The sequence below is a fragment of the Ambystoma mexicanum genome, chromosome 13 (assembly GCF_040938575.1).
Source record: "Ambystoma mexicanum isolate Mex_15411 chromosome 13, UKY_AmexF1_1, whole genome shotgun sequence".
Taxonomy (NCBI): Eukaryota; Metazoa; Chordata; class Amphibia; order Caudata; family Ambystomatidae; genus Ambystoma; species Ambystoma mexicanum.
The window spans coordinates 405,695,104-405,709,186 of NC_090938.1; the positions used below are offsets into that span (position 1 = coordinate 405,695,104).

General features: G+C 46.2%; 1 protein-coding gene across 1 annotated transcript in view; it reads left to right on the forward strand.

Annotated features, from left to right (window-relative positions):
- PSME2 (proteasome activator subunit 2) overlaps positions 1 to 14,083 on the forward strand; it is a 121,294-nt gene that overhangs the window by 81,845 nt on the left and 25,366 nt on the right. Inside the window, exon 8 of the mRNA XM_069634000.1 lies at positions 5,338 to 5,405. Within this exon, the coding sequence (XP_069490101.1) occupies positions 5,338 to 5,405 (68 nt within the window). The remainder of the gene's footprint in view (positions 1 to 5,337; positions 5,406 to 14,083) is intronic.

Here is a 14,083-nt window from a genome sequence, read left to right on the forward strand (position 1 = left end):
ACATGACCACCACATGTGGTACCATTAACCAAAATGTCTGGGGCAGAGAGGGAAAGAACCCCCAAACGTCTTGGAAATCTCAGGGGTGGCAAATGCCAGCAGTGCACTACTTTGAGGTTGTGCTCCATTGCAGAGGTATAAAGATTACCAGAGAACATATCTCAGCCTAGAATTTCCCGCCCTGTTTGTTCAGCCCAATATGGCTTAAAGTTCTGTCTCCCTTCTAGCTCTGTCGTGACCATCACTTTGTTCAGTTTAGAAAGTATTTCCTTTCTTGAGGAGGCTTCATTAATGACTTTCTCAAAGGGTTTAAAGGGTCGTGAAATCTTGAGTACCATCTTGGGTGAGACATATTACCTTTCAGGCATAGGTACTCCAATGGACTCAACGACTCGGCGCCTAGAATCTCAGTCAGGGAATTTAATTCAATGAAATGGTCCTCTGAGAACAGTTGCCCGGCTCTTTCTAGCCCCTTGTCGGACCATTTTTATGAGTGGTGAAAGCCCAGACCACCAAAATCTAGCGGGGGGGGCCCCCACACACAGAACTTAGCAGAGATGGCCAGGAAGAGAGGTTGTTGTTAAATTTACCATTTTCCCATACACTCCACATGACTGCAAGAGTTCGGTCGTCTCCTATTATTGTTGGAAATGGCTTTTATTGGGGACTACAATACGTCTCTGACTTTCTTTGTGTGGGTATATAGGTCTTCGATGTAAATCCAGTATGTGCCCAACTCATCCCTAAGGTGTTCCAACATGACACGTAGTTGGGCCGCTTTATAATACAGCCAAAAGTCAAGGAGGCTGAAGCCACCAAAATCTCTAGGAAGGGTTAAAGTAGCCAATTTAATTCTGGGCCTCTTTCCTTTCCAAATACATTTATTTACCATCAGCTTTAGTTTGGTAATGAAGGATTCCGAGAGAGGAGTCGGAAGAACAGTAAACAAGTACAACCAGGGTAGAACATTCATCTTTACTGATACCATTCGCCCAAACCATGAGTGTTAAGGGTGCCTAGCGTACTAGGTCTATTCTTATCCTCCAACATGGGAATAGAATTACACTGTACCAACGTCGAGAGGTTCCTGGGTATTTTAATTCACAAATATGGAGTAGCTGTGTTCTCGATTCTCATCCCGCAGATAGTTCTCTTACCTCTAGTTGCGGAGTCATCGACTCCAATGGGCATTACGTTTGACTTGGGCATGTTTATTTTCAGGCCTGAGAAACGACCAGACATTCTTATTTGCGTGAAAAGTTCAGGTAGGGATTTTTCTATATCTTTTAAGTAACCTACGTTTAAAATCAATGACCCCATGCTGAATTCCTGCAATCCCTTGGCTTTCCCTTATTGCAAATGCCAGAGGCTCCATCACAAGGGCATATTTCAAGGGAGAAATGGGACAGGCTTGCCTAGTTTCTTTGGACAGATGGAAAGGGGCTGATCTAGTGCCGTTCACTGTCACCCTAGCCATCGGCTCACTATAGGGTGCTGAGATCCATTGCCTGAAGTTACTACCAAACCACATCTTTTGCAAAATCTGTCCCATGTAGCACCGCTCCACTCGATCAAAGGCTTTCTCTGAGTCTATTGAAACCAAGTAAGCCCTCATTCCCTGACTTTGTGCCTCATGTATTAAGTTGATCATTTTACATATCAGAACCTTAACGGCCCGGGATAAACCTCACCTGGTCCCCATGGATCAAAGAGGTCATTAGGTGATGTAGTCTATTGGCCAATACTTTTGCCATGATCTTTACGTCTGTGTTCAGTAAGTAGATCGGGCCATAAGATTGTCATTGGGACAGATCTTTCCCTACCTTCGGCATGACTATTAGGGCTGAAAGTATGGCTCTCGGGAGCATGCCTGTTTCCAGCGCATTATTAAAGAGTTTAGTCATGAATGGGGCTAGAGTGGAGCGGAACATTTTAAAGAATCGGCTCTTGAAGCCAAGCCATTTTCCCCTGGCACCGTACCCCCTTTATACTGCTAATGGTATCATATACTTCCGGCTCGATTATAGGGGCTTCTAACTCAGCCACTTTATCCGGTGGAAGACACGGGATGGGAAGAGAGTTCAGGAACTGGTAATTCAGAGATTCATCCTCTTTGTATTAGAACCTACAGAGGGTTTCATAAAATTAGCTAAATTCCTCTGCTATCTGAGCATCAAGAAGTTGTTCTCCTCTAGCTGGTTGTATTGAATCTATCTTTCTGGCATTTCTTTGCTGCCTTAACCTCCAGGCTAGAACTTTATCAGCTTGTTCCCCCTTCTCAATGTATTCATTCCGTTTGGTAAAACAAAAGGGCTTTCAATATGGTTTTGTATTTCTGGAGTTTTTCCCGATCACCTGGCAGCATTTGGGATTTCAATTTAGTCCCCTGTCACTTCTGAGCTCCCTTCATTAACAAACACGCTAGCCATTCTCTGTGGACATAGGAGAAACAGTCTAATGTCCTGTAACTTGAAGAACAGATCTATCAGGTGAGACTTGAGAATCCTCACAGCACTTCAAAGACTGTACTTGCTCAGCTCCTAATGCTTGGAATGTTCACCGGCTCCCTTCAGAGAGCAGCCGACTATCGCCTCGTCCCCTCAATATTGAGGGGCGGATATCGGATTCAGTTTCTTAAATTTACAAAGACCTCCGACTCGGTGTCTTTCCACAAAGCCTTTACTTTTCAGACCCTTACTTTTTGCCCACTCCAGACCTGCGAGAATTTCCTGCATCACCCTGTTGATGTAGTCTTCTGCTATAAGGCTATATTAGTATACTTCAAACACGAAGGCGAGTGATGAGGGGAAACCCCCATCTTTATCACACTCCTTTTGAGCTGAGCCATTTCGTCAAGGGGGTGCAGAGCATTCTTCGAATTAGAGTAAAGGCTGATAGGTCTTGGAATATGGTGATTTGTGAAGCTCCCCAATCTACCGGTCCCATCTTTCTCACCATATCCAGGATCTTTTCTTTCTCCATCTAATAATGGAATTTGGCCAACACTGACGGCAGTCCATGGGATCCCCCTCCTGCTGTGTGCTCTATCGATGGTGGGCTCAGTGGTGTTATCGTCATTGAAGACCTTTCTAATGACGTAATTTATGGATTTGATTATATCGCCTTGCGTTTCTCCATCTTTCTGGAAAACCAAAAAATCGCAGGATATTCTGGCTTTCTCGGTTTTCAAAGTCGTTCATTTTCAAGGCACGTTGCTTTTCTGTTCTTTCCAGTTCCAAGATTCTCCTATCCATTTGGGTCTCTAATATGTCAATCGAGGATTGATTTGCCTCAAGTCCCTGGATTCTGTCATCCATATTGTCAACTTTCTTATCAAGCCTTTCGCCAATGTCCGCTCTGAAGCCCTTTAATTTTTCTAGCAATGCTGCCATGTTCTTCCTCATAGATTCTGTGTCCACCATGACTGGTGTTGTAGAGGGCGTAGTTTCCTGAGATCGCTGGGGCCTCGTTTTGTATTGATATTTTGGGAGCGAGGATGACCACCTCATGTGTGTATGTCCCCTTGAGGAAGATCGCAAACTCAAGGTGGTGTCTTGTGCCTGACTCCACCAGTCTGCAGCGCCTGCTGAGCACATCTCGTGTGGCAGGTTAAGTCAGCACTTGGTTTGAGGGCACTGTCACTGTGGGGAGCGGTGCGGGGAGGGGGTGTTCTACTTGCTGCTGTACCCATGCCCACCTGTAGTCCAGGGGATGCCCAAAGTTGACCCAGGGCAGTTGCTGTGGGGCAAGAAGCGCGGGGCCTGCCAGACAAAGAGATCTTGCTTATTTTGGTTTCCTTGTGTCGGGTGAGAGGTGCTGTGGTTCGCTGTTCAAAAGGCACTCTCTTGAGACCTAGTACCCACCAAGATTTGGTGTAAGTTGATTAAGTGACTGCGGTTAAGGATGGGAGATGAAGGAGAAACGAGGCTGGGGCCTTCACTGCACTGGGCTTTGGGTTGTGCGGTCGTCGTTTAGCCTTCCTTGAGTATGAACAAGGGAGATGCCCTGGTGGGGGAGTGCCGATCAAGAGTCGCGACCAAGGAACGCCTGGCTCCAGCCATAAAGTCCTTCCAAGAGGGTCCTCTGATGAAGCGCACCCCACCTCCCCTGCTATTTAATTGAGGGCTATGGCGCACACAGCAATTTCTCCCAAAAGGGACCCGTGGGGTCAATCCTCTCTCCCCTTTCATTTCCATGTTAGCATGGTGGACTGGGGTTCCCCCTCAGCAGTGGGTTCTCTCCTCGGGACCAATGGCGTGGTGAGGCTCTTCTCCTCAGGGGTGAGACCCAGAGGGCCGCACTAGTTTCGCCCCTCTGCCGGTGCTATAGTCCCGCTGTTTCATGCAAGTCATCTTCTCTGCCTTCCCCTCACCGTGGGCGAGGCACTGGCAGCAACGACACTGCTATGCTCTGGCCAGGGGTGGGGTTGCGGAACTGTTCCTCGTCTGCCCTACACTCACTCACATCTGTCCCCAACGGTTTGGGGACACCTCCCTTCTCTATCGAGGGGGGTGCAGGCCTCAAGGTCCCTGCCTGGGGGGGGGTCCAAAGGTCGCCAAACACCCAAAACAGTGCCAGTTCTCTTCGGGACTACATCAGACCCCGGGCTCAGGTCTTTTCTGTCTGGTTCCCGCAGTCAGCTCTGGAGCAGGGCTCGCCTCGAGCAGATGGTCTCAGACCGTATCTCTGCCCAATTTAAGCTCCGGATCTAGGGACAACTCTCAGCTGAGGGACTATGGTGCGGCACACCTTGGGCAGGGGGGGTGTGTTTGTTCCGATAGTAAACGGGGCTCTCTGGGGCGGGCTCTGGATCCAATTGGGCTCTGTGGGCAAGGAGCAGCACATTGAAGGTACTGCATCTCTGCGCTCCCTGGTGGCCGAATCCCTGCATTACTCAATTTAACCTTTTGAAAAGCTGCAATATTTGTTTACATGCTCCACAGCCTAGAACAGGGTGGCATAGGGCAGAGTATAAGACTGATTTTACATTTTCACACACAAGGGATGGGGACTAGGGTCCCAACTAATTGGAAAGATAACCACTCTAGGTGTTTTTTTGTTTAAATTTCTTTTTTTTTTAAACCATAGCGCAGAAGAGACATTGTGCTCAGTTGTCTCATTTCACAGTCCTCTTTGATCTACGTTAGTAAGGGGATGAACCGCTTTTTTATAACACTGTGTTCATCGATGGTAAGGAGAAAGTACACTGTTAGATTTAAATGGTAGTCTCACGCTCATATTAATTTCCCTCCGTCCTTCAGCTCCTCAACTCGCTCCTCAACTCGCACATGCTTTGCTCATAACTCAATCCTCCCTCACATTTGCCTGTCCCTTTAGGAGAAAGTCCTGGAGAGGGTGACGGCTGTGAAAACCAAAGTCGAAGCATTCCAGACCAACATCGCCAAGTAAGTCTTCAGGGGTGGTGTTATGTCGGGGAGAGTGATGGACAGTGAGGGAGGTGGTGGAGGGGGGGGAATATGTACATGGGACATGATCAATGTGACTATTGTATGGTGCATATGAATGTTGGGTATTCTAAGTCTAAAATGGGAGAGCATATGGATTATTTTTTTTCCCAAACTGTTTATTCACATTTTCCAAACAGCAAAGAAGAAAATAACATAAACATGAGCATAATCAGCGAAGTAATTAACATAATCGGTTGTGACCATTCAGACCAACTGTTACGAGTTCAGAAATGTAACTAATCGACTTTTCAGCTGTGAACAAGTAATTGCAATATTAATAGCGATAATTAGAAGTCACTTGGGATGACCAGTGTCGATTGGCCCCCATCCCCCAACTGCCGCCCCACGATACAGGTGCTGTTTCTAGACTCGGTCACAGGGGCCGATCCCTCCAGCTCGTGTGCGCAGGGTTGGAAGGTGATAATTTGGGTGAAGTCGTGGATCTATCGATCTAACTTAAATATTCTAGATAATGCTACTGACCATTCTGTGAGGCTGGGCGGTATTGCTGATTTCCAATGAACGATCAATAGTTTGCGCGCCGTAAAAGCCATGAGGAAGATCAGTTTGCGAATCAAATTATCGTCATGCCAATCTTCCTCGTCCATTCCTAAGACCATCGCCCTCGGGGTGAAGGCAGCATCCACATCCTCCATGCCTGTCAGTTTTTGATGTATCTGACGCAGGTATAAGTTAATAGTGGGGCAGGTCCATAGCATGTGGCCCATTGTTCCTGTATGTTTGCATCCTCTCCAGCACAGTGGTGTGGGTTTAAGCCCCATTCTGTGTAGTTTGGCCATCGCTGAAGGATCTTCTACTGTATTTCCCTATGTCTAACGTTGAGGGAGACTGTTTGCATGTCTGGGGCGCTGATTGGGATTCCCATATCTTCTGACCATGATGTCGCCAATGTCTGGAGTCTGTTTTTGTTGTCTGGTATGGTCACTGAGTAGAAGGTGCGGATGCGTGGGAATGCATCTCTATTACGAGCCATTTCTGTCTCACAGGTTAGTAGGCGAGATTCGGGGGTGGTATGTGAGGATCGTAGCTTGGATTGTATGAAACATTACCCAGTCACCGGCCCCTAGGCCAAGGATCCCTTGTGCCTCTCCGAAGCCCAAAATTGCCCCCTTTTCCATTATGTCCATAATCTGCACATTGGCCCATGCGCCCGACTGGTTTCGGTGTATAGTCTGTGACAGCCCGTATGACAGGACCAAGCGTATACTGGCCCAGACCGGAGTCTGTCTGGTTCGTGGCCCTTGTGCTGCCCGAAGCTTGTGCCATTGTTGGAGGGTTGCTCCCATGATCGGGTGTGCAGTGAGAGTCTATGGGATATTGTGTGGTGGAATCGCCAAGATCTCTATAGGGGTTAGTGGGGCCATTAGGGCAAGCTCCATTGTGCGCAAGCTGGTATCATCATTGGTATTTAGCCATCTTTTTACCGAGTTCAGCTGGGCTGCTTGATAATATGCTATGAGTGAAGGGACCGTCAGGCCCCCGTTGGACCTATCCGCCTGTAGAATGGGGAGGTGGATTCAGGCTTTTATGCCACGCCAAATTAATGTATTGATGTATCTTTAGCTTTTTCAGCATGTGGGTAGTCGGGCTGATTGGCAGCATCGTGGATAAGTAGATCAATTTTGGGAAAGAATTCATTTTTAGAGCGTTAATCCACCCCAACGTAGAGAGGGTCATTGTGCCCCATCTCTCCATGTCTTTTTTGATGTTTTCGAGGATTTGGGGGTAGTTGAGATCACGGAGTTCGGCTAAAGAGGCGCTTATACGCGTTCCTAGATATTTTACAGCCTGTAGTTGAAAGGTGAATGGTGCCACCTGTTAGGCAGAATTGCAGCAGTACCATCTGGGACCACTACACACAATTAGGTGTTAGCCAAACCAACCTTTGGTATAAATCTGTACCGCACAGTTTTTGGTAGCAAGCTGAGCAGCCAGGCTTATCTCAAGAGTGAATGTGAGCCGTACAAGTAGTTACACGAAGGACTTTCAATTACAATGGTTCAAGTAAACACTTGTACTCAAGGTTTCTTGCTAAAAACACTTATTAATTTATTACACAATCATTTAGAAAACATTTCACTAGGAGAAGGCAACTTAATATTATAAATCAATACACTTCAATACAAAATTCTAAGGTTTTGAGATAGTTTGAGCTCCCCTGAAATAGGAGCAAAATAGTAGTTCAGTACTTAGAAAGGAGCAAAAGGCACAAGTTAAGTAAAATAGATCATATATACTTTTTAGACAGTGCAAATAGTTTCAGTTCACCAGAGGAGTTCAATTCAAGTCATTTGGCCAGGCCAAAGTCAATGTTCTAGTGTTCTGGATGGGATAGAGCAGTTCTGTTATCAAACGGTAAAGTCTTTGCGAAAGTTCCTGGAAGTAGTTCAGGCGAAAAAGAATCCTATGTCGGGTCACAAGCTGATTTAGGCCTGCAACCTGGGTACATTTCACGAACTTTCACCGCGAGAGTGGCGTCTCTCAATCGGGTTGGCACAGTACCTTTTGTATGAAGAAACAAATGCTACTGAAGTCGGAGTTCCTGGCAGGTCCTGCAGATTTCGCTGTTCCTGAGCCTCAGTCGTGGGGACAAGAGGGAGGACGTCGGGGGGACTCCTGCACTGCACGGGATCATCGAAGAAAGCAAGCAAAATGGAGTCACTTTAGTTCCAGTAGTTGTAGATTCAAGAACACAAGCTGGTGTCCCTCTCCCTGGTTAATCCTAACCAGCCTTGAGAATGGCATCCATGTGTCTTACGAGTTGATTGGTCCCACCAACTCAAAGGAAGAAGCTGTCCTTGAAGAAGCTTCTCTGTCGAAATGGAGTTTGGCAATTCGGACCTGCAGCAGGGCTTCACCTGGCAAACCAACGGTGCAGGAGTTGCAGCAGCCGTTCTCTTCCAGCTCGTCTTCGGTTCTTTTGTTTCAGTGGTCGACTCTGCCTTCCAGTCCTTGACACTCGCTTTTTAAACAGTTTTCTCCCATTCATTCCAGCCTAGCTGTCACTCACCCAGCAGGGTGGCTGTCATTGCCGGACAGTCAGCCATCCAATCACGCCAGAGTGCATTTGGGTGTCCTATGAGACTAAGCACAGGGAGTTTCGGGCACCCTTCTCACTTCCTGCCCACCCCTGTCACTCGACGCCAGAGGTGGTCTGCAATCCTGAAGCCTGCCAAAGGCACACGAACAAAGGGACCAAACCTGGTTTGGTGCGCAGAGACAAAAAGAAATGGCAAAAAAAGAAGACCAGGACCCGTTTAAACAAAGGGGCTTAAGGCGCCATATTGCAAAACATGGCTCCCATGATTTTTAGCTACCGGTGTTCGCGGTCGGGAAGAATCATGGTAATTCTTTGTAAAACCACTGCCACCAGCCTTTTCAATAGGAAAGGGTAGCATTTGACTACTACAGGAGTATTTTGACACAGTGGATACTATGTAACCCCTCCACCACTCCATTGTAAGATGAAGTGTGCTGGGTCTATACATTTGGAAAGACTAGTAAAGTCTAGTTTATCCCAGAGAAGGTATTCAAACCTTTGGGGAGTCTAAAAAGACAACCCTGTGTCACTGCACTGAGGGTGCTGTGTAACACACATGAAAATATGCCTTATGGAGCCATCTTAAAACTCCAAAGTCAAAGAACACAAATGTAAAACACACATCAAAATGCATGAAAAAGTGGGGGAAAAAAGGCTCCAACTCTTTCCAGGTAAAAAGTCAAGTCCTCAAAAATCCAGCAAAGTTGCTGGGGGTCTCTAAGATTAAGAGAATTAGGACATTTATGAGAATTCTCCCTAACACCACCCCCCCCCCCCCTGGATCCCAGGGAACGTCCCTACAGAGGGGCATTACTTCAGACTTGTTCCAGTTGATTTTGTAGCCCACCATGGGGCCTATGTCTTGTAGGAGGGTTTTGATATATATGGGAGGGATTATTCTTTTTTTTATAACTTTATAAAAATTTTACAGTACAAACAATATGGTTATGTACAAGCAGCAGGGGTCACATGAAAACCATGCCCAGAGTAGTGCGTGAGCCGTACTTGATAGCACCAAAGTTCTCGGGTTGTGAATGGGGGGGGCGACTCGTTGGCAAGGGTCGCCCGCTCCCCTGGAGATGATTGTCCTTAGTGTCTGGGCTCAACTCTAGACTTCCCACTTCCCACATACCTTCTGATATTTTTGAGGGCATCCCCTCGCTCTGAAGATATGTTGTTCCAAGGAGGCACATCTGCTCATTTAATTGGACCAACAATCTATACATATTGTGTCTCCAGAACCGCAGGTAGCAGTGGTCAATCTCACCCACCCCCAGTGCCACTCCCAGAAATGCTTTTTCATACTTGGTGAAGTCTGTTTTCCCCAAACCCCCAATAATATCATTTTTGGATCCCTCGGGACTGGGGTCCCCAATATAGTCTGATGATACATTCTGCCCAGAACATCTACGGCCATCATTGTTCTAGAGTTGTACAACCGGTGTAGTATCCTGAGCTGTTTCAGTCGTTGTGTGTCCTCTACACCTATTTCTCGGGGGAACATCAATGCCTTCACCCATTCTTCCGCCTCCAGTATGCTCGGGTCATTTTCCCACTTATCTTTCAGTTTTGTAAGTTCCTTGGTGCCAAAGGAGTTAAGCGTCTGGTAGAGCGAGGAGGTAACCTTAGAAAGGATATGGTCCGGGAGAACATTAGTCTCTAGGGGGGGGAGTGAGCATGTATATCAGCCAGGTTAGGGGAATTGAGTGTTCATGGCGTGAATGCTGTGTGTGTCTAAAGCAGTCCATAGGTTGTAACCCATATTTCCCCTTCAGAGTTTCAAAGTCTAGGAGGAGTCCCTCTTGGATAATATCCGCCAATGTACATATGCCTCGTTTCTCGCATGTCCTGAAGTGCCCCATTTTCTGTATTTCTGGGAGATTTGTGTTGTGCCACAGTGGTTGTATCAGTGTCGGTCTAGTGTACCACCCTATATGTCGGTGCACCTCTTCCCAGGTTCAGCGGATATGGAGTGATATCCTCAGCATACCCTTCAGGCTCTTGTTGTCCCCGTACAATATCTGGAGGGAGGGAGAGAACCTCCTCCGCCCTTTTCTGCCTGAATATGTGGGAGCGCCGGGTTGCCGTGTATCCACTCATTGACCACCCCTATTTGTGCAGCCCAATAGTAGTTCTGAATATTCGGCAATCCTATACCACCCTTCCATACTGAGCGCTGAAGTGTTTTGAGCGCAATTCAAGGTTGTTTCCCACCCCAGAGTAACGCACGTAGGGTCCTATCAATGGTCAGACAGGATTCGGGGGGGGGGGGGGGGGGGGCAGGGGAACGTTTTGTAGGACATACAGGAGTCTCAGAAGCGTCATCATTTTGAACAGCGCTGCCCTGCCCCTCAACGACAGTGGAAGGGATTGCCAGTGAGAAATTTCTTCCGTGAATCTATCCACTGCTGGATTAAATTTTAGCCTTAGGAAGTCATCCAGCGTTGGACTAACGCGTATGCCCAAATCGGTAAAGTCCAGGAGCGAGACGAGGTATGGACAAGATTCTGGGATTGCGGTATCGCCCCCCTGGATAGTTTTATTATTTATAATGCGCGAGCATACCCTAGGGTAACGGGGCGCAGCAGTTACATGAATATGCGAAGCTTGGTTACAACTGTTATTATTTACATACAGGTATTAAATACAAGGTAAATACAGAATAGGTCCTATTACAGCCGGAAGGTACAGGTGCAAGATATGATACATATATTTATTTTACATCAGCAATATATACAAGTTGACGTGATAATAGGATGAAAGGGTGCAGAAGTACAGTAGGGTGGAGTGGGGGGGTTCGGGAAGCCTTGCTGCTTGTTGAATTTAGTGATCATTCGTTTTTAGCCACAAGATGGTGTTGGGCAATCCACCGTCCCTTCATTTAGTCAAAATATTCTGAGGTCTTCTCAGAGTCCCTCCGCAATTTCAGGTATCCCTAGGTAGTATGTGTTCAGCCACCAGCTGGCTTCCGGTCTGTGTTGTGTGCCCTTAAGTTTTATCAATAGGGGGGAATGATCCGATATCCCTCTCGCAAGGAATGCTGCAGATGTTAACCTATGGGACATATTCCGGGGCATGAGGACCTGGTGTAGTCTTGATAACGACTTGTGTGCATTGGAGTAAAATGAAAACACTAAGTCTGTGGTGTGTAATACACGCCACGTGTTAAATAGCCCATTGCTTCCACAAAGGTATATAGTTTGGTCGGGACCATCCCGGTCATGATGCCCCTGCGTGTTCTGTCTTCGAGCGATCTCCATAACCTCATTAAAGTCCCTGCCTACAGCCCAGGAGTTTACCTGTTCCTTCATCATTATTGCCTGTAGCTCATTCAGGAGCTCCACCGTGAGTGTGGGGGGTGCGTAGGCTGCTATGAGACCCCAGGTTTCTCCCCAGATGTCGCCAAGCATCGCCGCAAATCAGCCCCGGGGATCTGCCCTCACTTTCCTAGCCTGAAATGGCACTTGTTTATGGGAAAGAATCAGAACACCACTGGCCCCCCTAGAAAATCCAGCCTGATAGGTGAGGTGGGTAATTCGAATTCGATCTTTTAAAGAAACCACAGTTCGTGCCTACTAGATGAGTCTGTGCAAGAAAGACAACATCTGGGGAGCATCGGTTAAGATATTGAAGCACCAGCTTCCGTTTTATGCAGGAGCCCAGGCTGTTCACGTTCCAGGTCATCGGGGAGATTTGTCCCACCTTCACTACCTGATATCGCCACTGCATCCTCACTGTAATCTTCTTCTCCTGCGATCACCACTACCTCCTTCTCTTTCTCGCGTCCAGCATGTTAGCTCAGCATGTATCAATTTCCAGTGCTCTCCAGCCGCCTGCCGCCAGTTTCTCCGCAAACGACCCATGCTAGTTGAGTGAGGCTTGTGTACTTGTGTTGACCCCCCCACCCCACTTTACTTTCTGTGAGGGCCTGCAGGTGAGGTACTGTTTTGGGGAAGAAATACAACGAATACAATCGCACTGCACACAAATAAAAAACATTCATGCATCAGTTGCATTTAATTTAATAAGCGGGAGGTCAGCCTGACACGAGTTTCGAGCCACCGCTCTTCATCTGAAGCTGAAAACATCATACATAAATCATTTGCCAAAAATCATATTTATGTTACATGAGATAAAATCACAAAACAAAGAATGCAACCAAGGGGACGGTTATACACAAGCCGATTAACATATACCAAGGACATATGCATGTAATCAACATTTGAATACATCAAAAATAGTTGTATGAGAGAACAATAAAATATTCATATCCGTTAGATAGTTCATACGGATTGCCATTAGGGAAGAGAACAAGAACATACAAAAACAGCAGAGAGGAAAAAAATAATAAAAGAACAACGGTTATTAGTTAGCATGTTAAATGCACAGCACAGTGGTCTAAGTGTCATGCGCCGACATCATGTCTGGCAAAAACCGCAGACAGATAGCAATTGTACCTTATGTGCCCCGTTTGTCCCAAAGTATCTCAAATAGCATTTGCCAGTAATGTGCCACTTGTTTATTCACTAACTGGAGATAAATAATGCAAATGGATGTAATTAGCTAATGCATCCAAATGTTCAACAAAAAAAGAGAGAAGCTATCAATATTTATAACCCAATATACCTATATAGCTGCGCAGTTGTATTCACTAATTAACTTATCTGATAGATGCCTATGTCAGACCCATAAAGTGAAAGCGAAGTCCAATCCCAAATCAACCACGAACGATCGTGCAGCACATATGCAAGGAGAAACAAAGCAGAGAAAGAACCGCAAAAACAGATCAGATAGCTAAAGCGCATTATTGTCCATGTAATAGAATTATGAGTGTGAATGCTCCCATGGATCCTAAGAAAAGGTGTAACCCTTACCTTGCCTTTTGGCGTACTGACACGTTATCAGTAAAATGAGGCATAGTGTGTTCATAACAAATGCAGTCTTGAGGCTTTAAGAACCGCCATCTTGGGCGAGTAAAGTCTATTATACTAAAGGCGGAGGTCATTGGTTAAAATCCCATATAGTTAAGTGCCAATGAGGTACTGATAAGATAATGTAATAGACAATTGCCCACTGGACTATAATTGCGTAGAGAAAACTAACACCACGGATCGAGCCAGTGTTGTCGATTGATGTTAGTAATAGCATAATAAGTCAATTAGTACGGCTGGTGTAAGGTCCCAATGTACACTCGGGTATAATCCAACCATAAACTCTGTGATGAAAAAAGTTATCTTCCTCTGCATGTGTTTAAAGTTCAGTATGCGGTCTTAGCGAATCAATGGTGAGCAATTTAAACCTTGCATGCAGAAGTAATAATTAACACTGCTTATTGCCTTGTGGCCATAATTAGTATTGCTAACTTCATAAATAGGATATTGATGCGGTTGTTGCCAGTATAGCACGGCACATTCCACCTCACCATGCCGCTGCGCATAATTGGAACACAATTAAGATCGTTGTCAATGTATTATTAACCATATACATTTAATTGTTAGGGATACTGGCACTGTGTACCGAACATTTACACATTGAACACTAATTGAAAGTGCTG